This window comes from Chiloscyllium plagiosum, unplaced genomic scaffold (genome assembly GCF_037043375.1).
Source record: "Chiloscyllium plagiosum isolate Xiang-an unplaced genomic scaffold, Cpla_swu_hap1 HiC_scaffold_14, whole genome shotgun sequence".
In the NCBI taxonomy this organism is placed as follows: Eukaryota; Metazoa; Chordata; class Chondrichthyes; order Orectolobiformes; family Hemiscylliidae; genus Chiloscyllium; species Chiloscyllium plagiosum.
In genome coordinates this window covers 22,234,381-22,248,003 of record NW_028270152.1, presented here as the reverse complement: position 1 = coordinate 22,248,003, position 13,623 = coordinate 22,234,381, and the positions used below count along the sequence as shown (strand labels likewise).

General features: G+C 43.3%; 1 protein-coding gene across 4 annotated transcripts in view; it reads left to right on the top strand.

Moving 5' to 3' along the window:
- Nucleotides 1–13,623, top strand: part of LOC122558878 (SRSF protein kinase 3-like) — a 55,986-nt gene that overhangs the window by 25,566 nt on the left and 16,797 nt on the right. For all 4 annotated transcript variants that reach the window (XM_043707779.2, XM_087994150.1, XM_087994149.1 and 1 more), the window contains 4 exons: nucleotides 4,615–4,771; nucleotides 5,211–5,311; nucleotides 5,982–6,089; nucleotides 9,689–9,758. In XM_043707779.2, the coding sequence (XP_043563714.2) occupies nucleotides 4,615–4,771; nucleotides 5,211–5,311; nucleotides 5,982–6,089; nucleotides 9,689–9,758 (436 nt within the window). The remainder of the gene's footprint in view (nucleotides 1–4,614; nucleotides 4,772–5,210; nucleotides 5,312–5,981; nucleotides 6,090–9,688; nucleotides 9,759–13,623) is intronic.

The following is a 13,623-nucleotide window of genomic DNA, read 5'->3' as shown; positions in this document are numbered from 1 at the left end:
CTCCATCTTAACAAACCTACCAAATGAGTTCGACATTGAGAAAACCCAACATGGAAACTAGAGCGGGTATCTGTTGAACCTAGCTCACCACTTGCTCCAACTGACCTCCATGTTGGACACTGGATGCCAACACCTCAGGGAATACTGTATGGAAATTAGTCACAAGCACTCCACATCCGTGGACCCTGGCATTACAGGAAGATTTTGCTCTTCAATGCTGCACTTCAGGTTGCATCAGTAACTACCATTGTAATGCTGCAGTGGAGACACTGTGTGAGAGTGTCAGAACTGACCTGGGAAAGGCACGTGGTAAAATGAGACTGGGATAGGATGGAAGGGGACAGGATAGGTAGTTAATAAAGTGGAGAAAGTGAGGTCTGCAGATGCTGGAGATCAGAGATGGAAATGTGTTGCTGGAAAAGCGCAGCAGATCAGGCAGCATCTAGGGAAGAGGAGAATCGACGTTTCGGGCATTAGCCCGAAGAAGGGCTAATGCCCGAAACGTCGATTCTCCTGTTCCCTAGTTAATAAAGTGGGTCTGGCAAGCTGAGGCAAGAAAATTCCTCCCCACAGTCCAAAGATGTGCAGGTCAGGTGAATTGGTCATGCTAAATTGCCCATAGTGTTAGGTACATTAGTCAGAGGGAAGTGGTTCTGTGTGGGTTACTCTTCGGAGGGTCGGTGTGGACTGGTTGGGCCAAAGGGCCTGTTTCCATACTGTAGGGAATCTAAAAACTTACTAGGTCTCACAGAAATCCCACCAAAAAGCCCGATGTAATCCAGATTTAGCCAAAATGGGTAAGATTCAACCCAGATTAGCTAGTCATTTACCATTTGTTCTGTGCAATTATTTTGATACATTTTCTCATCAAACAACAAAACCACATTTCAAAAGTAATTTATTAGCGGTGAATTGCATTGGGACAATCTGAGGAGTTGGTAATCAGTAAGGAAATCAGAAAAGGAAGGAAAGTGGACTTGAGGATTATCAGATAAAAACCAAAAGAGATGCAGATGGTGGAAATCAGAAACAAAAATAGAAATTGCTGGAAAAGCTTAGCAGATCTGGCAGCATCTGTGGAAAAAAAAATCAGAGTTAACGTTTCAGGTTCAGTGACTCTTTCTCAGAACTTTGGTAGCTAGGAAAAAGTTGCTTTTTATGCAGAAGGGGTGGGGAAAGGGGTAAAGAGTAAATGATAGTGGAGATAGAGCCCAAAGTGAGAGAAGAACGTGTTAGACAAAGGAGTGGGTAATGATCAGCCTGGGAGAATGAATAGCTATTAGTGGACAATTAGTGGCTAACAATGGGTAGTGTATAATTGTAGACCATGTAATAACAAGGCCTGGTGTGTAGAGTCTGTAGTAAGAACATGGGAGAAGGTGGCTTCACCCCAAAGATTATTGAACTCGATATTGAGTCCAGCAGGTTGTAGAGTTCCTAAGAGGAAAACGAGGTGCTGTTCTTACAGCTTGCGCTGAGCTTCGTTGAAACACTGCAGCAAGTCTGTGACAGAGACGTTGGCCAGGGAACATGGTGGTGTGTTGAAGTGGCAGGCAACAGGAAGCTCAGGGTCTTTTATGCAGACAGATCTTGTTGTTGTTGAGGATTATCCGATCAGCCATGATCTCAGTGAATGGCCCACTTCTGTCCCTATATCTTATGATGTTCTGCTCTTATAAAACACTGTATGTATGTATGTCCTTCCATTTTCTGAAGAAAGTTAGCAAACTGTGAACACAGGCAGATTCCTTCTCTTAGCCAGAGCACAATATGTGAGAGAAGATGCTAAAGCAATTGTGGTTAGGGGGGATAAAAGTTAACTCTCAATGAGTGACTACTCTGCTCTTTCAGAAGTGTGAATTATAACTGATAATAAAATATTTAATTAGTTGATCACCCAGTTATGATTATTGATGTGCATCAAGCGTTTAAAGTTAAAAATCACACAACACCAGGTTTAATTGGATGCACACTAGCTTTTAGAGCGCCGCTCCTTCATCAGGTGATAGTGGAGGACACAATTCTAAGGCACAGAATTTATAGCAAATATTTACAATGTGATGTAACTGAAATTATACATTGAAAAATACCTTGATTGTCTGTTGAGTCTTTCATCTGTTTGAATACCATGATAGTTACACTTCTTTCATGTGTAAATCACAAAACCTTTTTTTAAAAGTTGCATTCTCAGGTTAGCTGTAACAATTGGTGTTGGCTAGACAATATGTTGGAGGTGTTAGTCCTCTGTGTTCTCTGTCTATGCCATAATGTTTAGATTGATTCTAATCTAAAAAGTGAGATAACAGAGTCTTACATGAATTCATGCAGTTTTTGAGCAAAGTACAATGTAATTCTGCAAGTACAAATTCACCCCACAAAATATATGTGTGCGTCTTTGTCTGTCTGTCTGTGTCTGTCTGTCTGGGTTGGGGGTTGTGAGTGTGAGAGAGAGTGTATATGTGTGTGTAGTGAGTGTAGAGTGTCATAAGTCTGTGAGGGGGTGCATGTGTGAGTGTGGGAGCGTGTGTGCGTGTCTGGGATGGGGGGTTGTGAGTGTCTGTGAGAGAGAGTGTATATGTCTGCATGAGTGTAGAGTGATCAAAGTCTCTGAGAAGATGCCTGTGGGAGTGTGGGAGTGTGTGTGTCTGTAAGGGTATGTGTGAGTGTCTGTGTGCGTGTCTGTGTATACATGTGTCCGTGTGTATGTGTGTATAGGAGTGCCTGTGTGTGTGTGTGAGAGTGTGTGTGTGTAGGAGTGTCTGTGTGTGTGTACAGTGCAATGGTGGTCACCTGTAATGTGACATGAACCCAAGGTCCCGGTTGAGGCCCTCCCTATGGGTACCGAACTTAGCTATCAGTCTCTGTTCAGTCCCGAAGTCCATTCATCCATTGCCATAGCCTTTGCTCGGTTTCCCCAATGTACCATGCTTCAGGGCATCCTTACCTGCAACGTACAAGATAGACAATGTTGGCTGAGTCACATGAGTACCTGCCATGTACAAGGTGGGAGGTGGCCCCACGTGTAATGGTGGTATCTATGCCCACACTCTGACATGTCATGCAGCGCCTACCGTGACAGGGTTGTATGGTGTTGTCCTGAGAGCCGGGCAGCTTGCTACGAATAATGATTTGTTTAAGGTTTGGCGGTTGTTTAAAGGCAAGCAGTGGAGATGTGGGGAAGGTCTTGGCGAGGTGCTCATCCTCATTGATAATGTGTTGCAGGTCACGAAGAACATGGTGTAGTTTTTCAGCTCCTGGGAAGTACTGGACAACGAAGGGTACCCTGTCGGTTGTAGCATGTGCCTGTCTCCTGTGGAGGTCATTACGGTTCCTTGCTGTGGCACGTCGGAACTGGCGGTCGATGGGTTGGGCATCATACCCCGTTCTTGTGAGGGCATCCCTGAGTACTTTCAGGTGCCCGTCATGTGACTCAGCCAACGTTGTCTATCTTATACATTGCAGGCAAGGATGCCCTGAGGCATGGTACATTGGGGAAACTGAGCAAAGGCTACGACAACGAATGAATGGGCACCGCACAACAATCAACAGACAGGAGTGCTCCCTCCCAGTTGGGAAACACTTCAGTGGTCCAGGACATTCGACCTCAGTCCAAGGCGGACTTCGGGACAGGCCACAGCGAAAAGTGGCCGAGCAGAGGCTGATAGCTAAGTTCGGTACCCATACAGAGGGCCTCAACCGGGACCTTGGGTTCATGTCACATTGCATTACACACAAACACACACACAGGCACTCCTATACACACATACACACGTATACACAGACATGCACACAGACACTCACACATACCCTTACAGACACCCACACTCCCACAGGCATCTTCTCAGAGACTTAGATCACTCTACACTCATGCAGACACATATACACTCTCTCTCACAGACACTCACAACCCCCCCCACCCCAGACACGCACACACACTCCCACACTCACACATGCACCCCTCACAGACTTAAGACACTCTACACTCACTACACACACATATATACTCTCTCTCACACTCACAACCCCCAACCCAGACAGACAGACATACACAGACAGACAAAGACCCACATGCACACATATATTTTGTGGGGTGAATTTGTACTTGCAGAGTTACATTGTACTTTGCTCAAAAACTGCATGAACTCTGTTATCTCACTTTTTAGATTAGAATCAATCTAAACATTATGGCATAGACAGAGAACACAGGGGGCTAACACCTCCAACATATTGTCTAGCTAACACCCATTGTTATAGCTAACCTGAGCATGCAACTTTTTTAAAAAAAGGTTTTGTGATTTACACATGAAAGAAGTGAAACTATCATGGTATTCAAACAGATGAAAGACTCAACAGATAATCAAGGTATTTTTCAATGTATAATTTCAGTTACATCACACTGTAAGTTTTTGCTATAAATTCTGTGCCTTAGAATTGTGTCCTCCACTATCACCTGATGAAGGAGCGGCGCTCCGAAAGCTAGTGTGCTTCCAAATAAACCTGTTGGACTATAACCTGGTGTTGTGTGATTTTTAACTTTGTACACCCCAGTCCAACACCAGCATCTCCAAATCAAGTGTTTCGGCTGATTAGCTGCTCTTTCTTTGCTTGTGGCAGGTACTTCAAGGTCTCGATTATCTGCACACAAAATGCAAAATCCTGCACACAGATATCAAACCAGAGAATATCCTTTTGTGTGTCAATGAACAATACCTCAGTCGATTGGCAGCTTCTGTACCAAAGGAAGTGGGGGAAGCAACTCTGAGATTATCAGGTAATGACATCGAGGATTCCTTCTCAAGTGCATCTCAGGACTGGCAATAAATGCTGACCAGCCAGTGACACCCCTGTCCTATAAGCGAACAAAACAAAAGATAACACTCCAGGGAAGGAGTCTTGTCTGGCTTTCCCAAAAACACAACTCATTCCATGTACTCAAGAATACACAATATCTGATTTAGTTTAATTCTTTGTTATATAAAGGGCAGTTTTTCATCAAACAAAACTACACTATACAGCTAGATGTTCCACAGGTAAATTTGCTTTTAACCTCATTACTGGTGCACATTGCTCAAAATACAGCTATTTATGGACCAATGTTTTCCAAATGCTTCACACTTGCCAGGGACACAACAAAAATGTTAAGAAATGTGCCCAATCTGAGCAAAGATTTAAAATCTCCTTGAGTTGACTTGGAGTTTTCTTGTTCTCAGAGGTAACGCAAGCAAAACAATCACTTGTAAACCCTTTGAATCCTACGCATGCTGAGGAAATAGGCGTGAAAATTGTGGACCTGGGCAGTGGCTGCTGGATGGTGAGTTCTGCAGGGATGTAGCATCACTGCAATAGTTTTGTAGTCCAAATACTCGGTTGCTTGGCTGGAGAATACAAATCCTCTCTTGGAAGTGTGCTTGAGCAAACTTTCATCCCTCTGCCTCCATCCTGCCCTCCAAGTGAGGTACACTAATCACTTCTTCTATCCCCTAAAACAAAGCACATTCTCCAATGCCTTGGAAAAGGACTGAAGCCCATGCTAGAACAGTACAGTTCTGCAATACTTTGATTGTGACAGAAGATCCAAAGTTACTTTGCATCCCTTGAATAGCTACATGTGCTCAAACATTTCTTATGGTACATTTAATGCAATGGTTTAGTAGCTTTACTTAATATTATTCGTGCAATAGATTTCATGGAATTGCTTCAAGGAACATTACACAGAGAGCTTCACGACACATCTTATTGAAACTCTACTTGACCTATAAGTAGATGATAATAAAGTTTAATCAGATTTGGATGTCTATTATTCTATAAATGATCTGAACTCTTCACAAAATTCTAATATCTCTCCATGGTGCGGCATCCATCATTTTCTACACTGAATATTAGGAGTGATTTACAGTGTTATAGAAAATCCTATTTAATGCCTAATAAACAAGGTTTTTTTTGTAAGGTTGTGAATCATTCCTCTCTTGTCATTGTTCTAGTTTAAGCATGTTTCAGAGGAGATCCAGACCAGACAGTATCGAGCACTGGAGACCATCCTTGGAACTGGCTATGGGTCTCCTGCTGACATATGGAGCACAGCCTGTATGGTAAGAAATGTGGTAATGCTTACAACTTTCAAATATCTGTGACATGCTCTTTGATGATACTCAATTTTGTGCAACAGAAGTGAGCTTACTGCCAAATAAATCAAATGGAGTAGTAAGCAGTCACACCTGCCTTAGGCCTATTCTGAACCTAATACTCTCAGTAAATCTGATTTGATCTTGGTTTATTTATTGTCATGTGTATCTTGTTACAAAATATAGAGAAAAGTGTTGTATACTGTCACTACTCTCTGGTGCCATCTTAAAACACAGAAATTAAAACAAAACATAGAAAACTAAGGTAGAAAAATGGAGGTCATAAGGAGGCAATCACCATTACAGTCTTAGAGATGTGCAACATGGAAACAGACCCTTCCAAATCGTCCATGCTGACCAGATATCCTAAACTAATCTAGTCTCATTTGCCAGCACTTGGCCCATATCCCTCTAAACCTGGTGGGCAGCACGGTGGCACAGTGGTTAGCACTGCTGCCTCACAGCGCCTGAGACCCGGGTTCAGTTCCCGCCTCAGGCGACTGACTGTGTGGAGTTTGCACGTTCTCCCCGTGTCCGTGTGGGTTTCCTCCGGGTGCTCCGGTTTCCTCCTACTGTCCAAAGATGTGCAGGTCAGGTGAATTGGCCATGCTAAATTGCCCGTAGTGTTGGGTAAGGGGTAAATGTAGGGGCATGGGTGGGTTGCGCTTCGGCGGGTCGATGTGGACTTGTTGGGCCGAAGGGCCTGTTTCCACACTGTAATGTAATCAAAAATCAAATCTAAACCCATTCCTATTCACATACCTATCCAGATGCCTTTTAAATTTTGTAATTATCAAAAGTTTATGAAACAGTAATTACTGCTCCTGGAATTTGAGGAAATTAGCTCCAACACTTAAAATACCTCAAATAAGGAGCAGCTCTTACAGCTACCACTTTTTCCCATCCTCCATCTTGGATTACCCAAAATCCAGTTAGGATAAGGCAGCATTGCTCTGGGGGAGGGGGGGGGGGGAAGGGAGAATGGTGTTGGAAGCAAGGATAGGGTGGGATATCACTTAGCAGGCATCATGTGGCAGGCGCCTTGCTCAGGGACAATTTCTCACCCCCTTCCCGATATGCTGCTGGCAAATCCGGAGTGTGGCATAAAGCCTTTTATGTGGTTACTTAGGTGCCTCAATTAACTTGCAGATGGGAATGGCATTTTTCCCAACAGAGGCTGGTTAGGAGAGTCAGAAAAGTGTTGAGCTCCCCAAACGACACATCCTGCTCAATTGAATGGCATCTCTTTCTCCCATCCCTGGGGCAGTGGGCGAGAGTAAATTAGATTGAGTCAGCACAACTCACAAGGAGGACAAAAATGGAAATTGCTTAAGAAACTCAGCAGGTCTGGCAGCATCTGTGGAGAGGAATCAGTGTTAACATTTCAGATGCAGTGACCCTTCCTCAGAAAGAGGACATTTGGCCCATCAAGTTCATGCCAAGTCTTGTGAGCTAAACATTAAACAAAAAAAAGGAATGAACTGTGGATGCTGGAAATCAGAAAAGTAAACAGAAATTGCTGGAAAATCTCAGCAGATCTAGCAGCATCTGTGGAGAGAGAAAAACAGGGTTAAGATTGCAGGTACAATGACCCTTCTTCAGAACAGAACAGACCCTTCTTCTGCTTTCTCTTCATGTGAGGTAAACTTCTGTGCAGATACTTCTTTAGATTTTGGACAAGATGAATAGAAAGCAGCTGTTCCCTTAATTGAAGGGTCAATAACATGGGGGAACACTTTTAGATTACATTACATTACAGTGTGGAAACAGACCCTTCAGCCCAACAAGTCCACACCGACCTGCCGAAGCGCAACCCACCCATACCCCTACATTTACCCCTTACCTAACACTATGGGCAATTTAGCATGGCCAATTCACCTGACCTGCACATCTTTGGACTGTGGGAGGAAACCGGAGCACCCGGAGGAAACCCATGCAGACACGGGGAGAACGTGCAAACTCCACACAGTCAGTCGCCTGCGGCGGGAATTGAAGCCGGGTCTCTGGCGCTGTGAGGCAGCAGTGCTAACCACTGGGCCACCGTGCCGCCCACAAAAGGTGAAAAGTTTAGAGTGGAATTGGGGAAAATATTTTTCAGCCAGAGGGTGGTGTGAATCCGGAATCCACTGCCTGGAAGGATAACAGTGATGGGTAACTGTTCAGTTTTTGAAAAGTACTTGGTGGAACACTTGAAATGTCATTATGTTAAAGGCTATGGGCTAAATGCTGGAAAGTGGAACTAGAGTTATGAAGTCATAGAGATGTACAGCATGGAAACAGACCCTTTGATCCAACGCGTCCATGCTGACCAGATATCCTGAATTAATCTAGCTCCATTCGCCAGCATTTGGCCTATATTCATTCACACCCTTCTTATTCATATATCCATCCAGATACCTTGTAATTGTACCAATCTCCACCACTTCCTCTGGTAGCTCATTCCATACATGCACCACCCTCTGTGAAAAACTTACCCTTTAGGTCCCATTTAAATCTTGCCCCTCTCACCTTAAAACTATGCCCCCTAGTTTTGGATTCCCTGACCCTGGGGAAAAGACCTTGACTATTTACCCTATCCATGTCCCTCATGATTTTATAAGCTTCTATAAAATCGCCCCTCAGCCTCCAACATTCCAGGGAAAATAGCCCCAGCCTAATCAGCCTCTCCCTCTCGCTCAAACCCTCCAACTCTGGCAACATTCTTGTGAACCTTTTCTGAACCCTTTCAAGTTTCCCAATATCTTTTCTATAGCAAGGAGACCAAAATTGAACGCAGTATTCCAAAAGTGGCCTAACTAATGTCCTGTACAGCCACAGCATGACCTCCCAATTCCTATTGTCAATGCACTATCCAAGAAAGGCAAGTGTACCAAACGTCTTCTTCATGACCCTGTCTACCTGCAACTCCACTTTCAAGGAGAATTAATGTAGCTTTGGCAGTACAGATTTGTCAGGTTTGTTCTGCAATGTTTGATTCTATGATTCTCTAGACAAGCCCAGTTTCGGTTAAAAAATTACAGCGAGAATCACTCACTGGAGCAAATCTGTGAAGCAGCATTCATTAATTTTTATGAAATAACATATTCCCACAATTACTTTTGCTGATGCTTCAGGCACTGTCACTAATATTTGTTCAATTCACCCCTCAGGGATCATCTTTATTGTTTTACAATTCAAAACTAACTGAATGTGAAATTGTCAGATTTTATTCCATTAGTAATGCAGACTGGGGTGGCACAGTGGCTCAGTGGTTAGCACTGCTGCCTTACAGCACCAGCTACCCAGGTTTGATTCCAACCTTGGGTGACTGTCTGTGTGAAGTTTGCACATTCTCCCTGTGTCTGTGTGGGTTTCTTCCCACAGTCTGAAGATGTGCAGGTCAGGTGAATTGGCCATGCCAAATTGTCCATAGTGTTAGGTGCATTAGTCAGTGGGAACTAGGTCTGGGTGGGTTACTCTTCGGAGGGTCGGTGTGGACTTTTTGGGCTGAAGAGCCTGTTTCCACACAGTAGGGAATCTAATCTAATCAAACAGGAAATGACAGAGGTCTCTTTTTACTTGCGCAGGCATTTGAACTGGCAACAGGCGAGTACCTATTTGACCCTCGACCTGGAAAGACCTTCACTCAAGATGAGGGTAAGGGAACATCTTCTAATTCATAATTTGCAAATGAAGAACTGGAATCTCACTCATGTGACATTAGGAAATGATGATCACTCACAAGTACAAAGTATAGAATACCTCTCTGTCATTGACACTATTTCACGATTAATGTGTTAAAATTGGCGTTTTACCAGCCTCCTTCAGTATTATTTGTTCCTCAGTGCTGGTAAGGGTTGAAATGCAGTACTGTCTGTTTTGGAGGGTTGGGGGTGGGGCAAGTGGGGTGGTGGGGGAATGGAGTGGGGTCTCTCTCTCTCTCTCTCTCTCTACATACCTGTATCTTCTATGATCTTTCATGAAAGTCATTTCTCCCCATCAACTGTAATGGACCAACATGTAACATACACTGTTCCTGCGTAATGGAAGTGGTATAGAGTACTACTTGACCATTCCATTCCAACACTGACCATTGAACGTGAGTAATACTGACATCCTAGTCAACATTTCTACTAAAACACTCATTATGTTTTAGTAAAAATGTTTAGTAAAACTATTTACTTATTTGCCTGAAAGCATGGATTTGGAATAGCTGCTACATTTGTATGAATAACAGGCAGTGAGTTTGAAATGAATTCATTCCAAGAAGCATCTTGGCACATTTGGCATGATGCTCATACTTACACATAAACCAACCACTTATAAGACCTTTTCTTAATTATTTCATGGGACATGAGCATCACTGGTAAAGGTAACATTTGTTGCCCATCCCTAATGGCCCTTGAATGGAGTAGCTTGCTCGTCATTGCAAACAGCAGTTAAGAGGCAACCATATTGCTCTAGTCCTGGACTTGCATGCAGGTCAGATCAAGCAAGATTGGCAGACTTGCTTCTGTAAAACACATTTGTGATCCAGTTCGATTTTTATGGCAATTGCGGTCACCATTACAAAGAACAGTTTTCAATTCCCTATTTCATTATTTCAGGTTCCACCAGCTACTGCTGATTTGAACCCATGTTCCCAGAGATTTAGTCGAGACTTCTGGATTACTAATCCAGTGCTATCCCACAATACCACTGTCTACTACTGACCTGATATAAATCAAATGGGAATGTACAGAACATCCTGGCCATCTCTATATTTGCACATTAGGTTTGAAATGTAACTTGGAAAGCAAATCAGGCTGACTAGCATGGCAATTTAAAGTATCAATAATATTTAGGACTCTCCTTCTTAAACTGTGCATATCATGAACATGGGAAAAAAATGACTAACCTTCTTCCTGAGTTTTTAAATGATTTTTGGATGAAAGACATGGCAAATGTTAAATTTCCAACACTTACGTGACTTGCTTTGTTTTAAGGAAGATTTCACAAAATTGAAATACCTATCATTAACCCACATTGAATTGAATTTACAATCATAGATAGAAACATTGACCCAGTTACATACAATTGATCATTTATGCAGTTCCTTTGGGTCCAGCAGCCTAAATTTTGCCTGATTCTGCCAGTGAGATGCCTATTTTGTTAATGATAGATTTATTCAGTATAAATAATAGTCCACAAGTGAACCAATCTTCTGAGTTATCATAGAATCCCTACAGTGTGGAAACAGGCCATTTGGCCCAAGTCCACACTGAAATTCTGAAGAGTAACCCACCCATACCCATTCCCCTACCCTAATACTCTACATTTACCCCTAACTAAGGCACCTAACCTACACATCCCTGAACACTATGGGCAATTTAGTGTGGCCAATTCATCTAACCTGCACATTTTTGGATTGAAGGAGGAAACCAGAGAACCCAGAAGAAACCCATGCAGACATGGTGAGAGAATGCAAACTCAACACAGACAATCACCTGAAACTGGAATCAAACCCAGGTCCCTGGCGCTGTGAGGCAGCAGGGCTAACCATTGAGCCACCGTGCCACCCGTTATGTAGGGATAAAATGCAGACTAACTCCCAAGATTTCTGGGGTAATTTTCCTGCCTCAGCAATGCTTTCACATGGAGATAATTCCCAATAGTAAGAGAGAAAAAAGTCAAACAGAGAATCTATTTGGCCCACTTTTTGAGGAATCTTTCAGTAGTTAGTTGCACAGCCACACTAGCTGAGATTGGGTGGCATCCTTTGCTTGAAGGATTGTACTGTATTGAGAGAAAGAGAGAAGAAAAAGAAAAGACAGTTGATGCACAAAAATAGTTTGTGATACAAATAGAATAAATTAACATTAAGGGAGGAATTATGAATGTTCTTCTCCTAGGATCTTTGAGTAGCAGTGACGGTTGTAACGGTAACTGGACCTAAAACATATATTCCAATTTTTACCAATTGTTTGCCATTATGATCCTCTTCAGGAATTGGGACTCAGAATGAAATTCCAGTTATGTACTTCTAATAATAAACAATATATCCCTTGGCTTGCTTGTCAATCTTTGGTGAGCCACAAGTGCATGAATGTTGTGTGTAATGAGTGACTTAACTGTACAAAATAATAACCAGGTTGAGTTGATTGCACTCAAAGTTGCTTTCATTATCTTGCTATGCTCTATATCATCTATTTGTTCTGCTTTGTCATACCTCGAGGAGAAAGTGAGGACTGCAGATGCTGGAGATCAGAGCTGAAAATGTGTTGCTGGAAAAGCGCAGCAGGTCAGGCAGCATCCAAGGAACAGGAGAATCGACGTTTCGGGCATAAGCCCTTCTTCAGGAATGAGGAAAGTGTGCCCAGCAGGTTAAGATAAAAGGTAGGGAGGAGGGACTTGGGGGAGGGGCGTTGGAAATGCGATAGGTGGAAGGAAATCAAGGTGAGGGTGATAGGCTGGAGTGGGGTGGGGGCGGAGAGGTCAGGAAGAAGATTGCAGGTTAGGAAGGCGATGCTGAGTTCAAGAGATTTGACTGAGACAAGGTGGGGGGAGGGGAAATGAGGAAACTGGAGAAATCTGAGTTCATCCCTTGTGGTTGGAGGGTTCCTAGGCGGAAGATGAGGCGCTCTTCCTCCAACTGTCGTGTTGCTATGGTCTGGCGATGGAGGAGTCCAAGGACCTGCATGTCCTTGGTGGAGTGGAGGGGGAGTTGAAGTGTTGAGCCACGGGGTGGTTGGGTTGGTTGGTCCGGGTGTCCCAGAGGTGTTCTCTGAACCATTCCTGAAGAAGGGCTTATGCCCGAAACGTCGATTCTCCTGTTCCTTGGATGCTGCCCGACCTGCTGCGCTTTTCCAGCAACACATTTTCAGCTTTGTCACACCTCAGGCTGACAACACTCAAATCTATCTCCTAGTGTCAGATTACTCATGCTGGGTAACTTGCCACCATGTGGCATCTGACCTTCTATGTCCAGGTCAATGGATCCCATATGTTCACACACTCACACTCTCTCTCTTCCTCTCTCTCATTCACCCACACAAACTCTCTCTCTGTTTCTCTGTCTGTCTGTCTGTCTGTCTCTCTCTCTCTCACTCACTCACTCACGATACCCCTCCCTTATTAGACCAAAGACCTGTCCTGTCCATTGGTTTTTCTGCTTGATATATGCAGCTTAGATTGCACCCCATGCCAAATATGCATCAATAAATTGATCAAATAAGCTGATCAAATCATTGTTTTCTCAACTCACTGTTTAATTGCATTTCTTCAATTACAAATTTCAGGTATGTTCAGTGCATCTCAGCCCAGTATAGTTTTCATCTTTTGCTCAGCACTTCACTTTCTGGAAATGCTATTTCTAATTTCATGTTCTGTCACTAAATGATTATAAATTGTCTTAAAGTCATATCATTTTGGCATGATCTGCCTGTTGCCTTAGGAGCTAACAATGATATTTCCTAATCGTGACCAGTGTTTATCCCTTTGGACTGATGCTGACTGCTTGCTCTTGGCATTGCTGGTATAGACT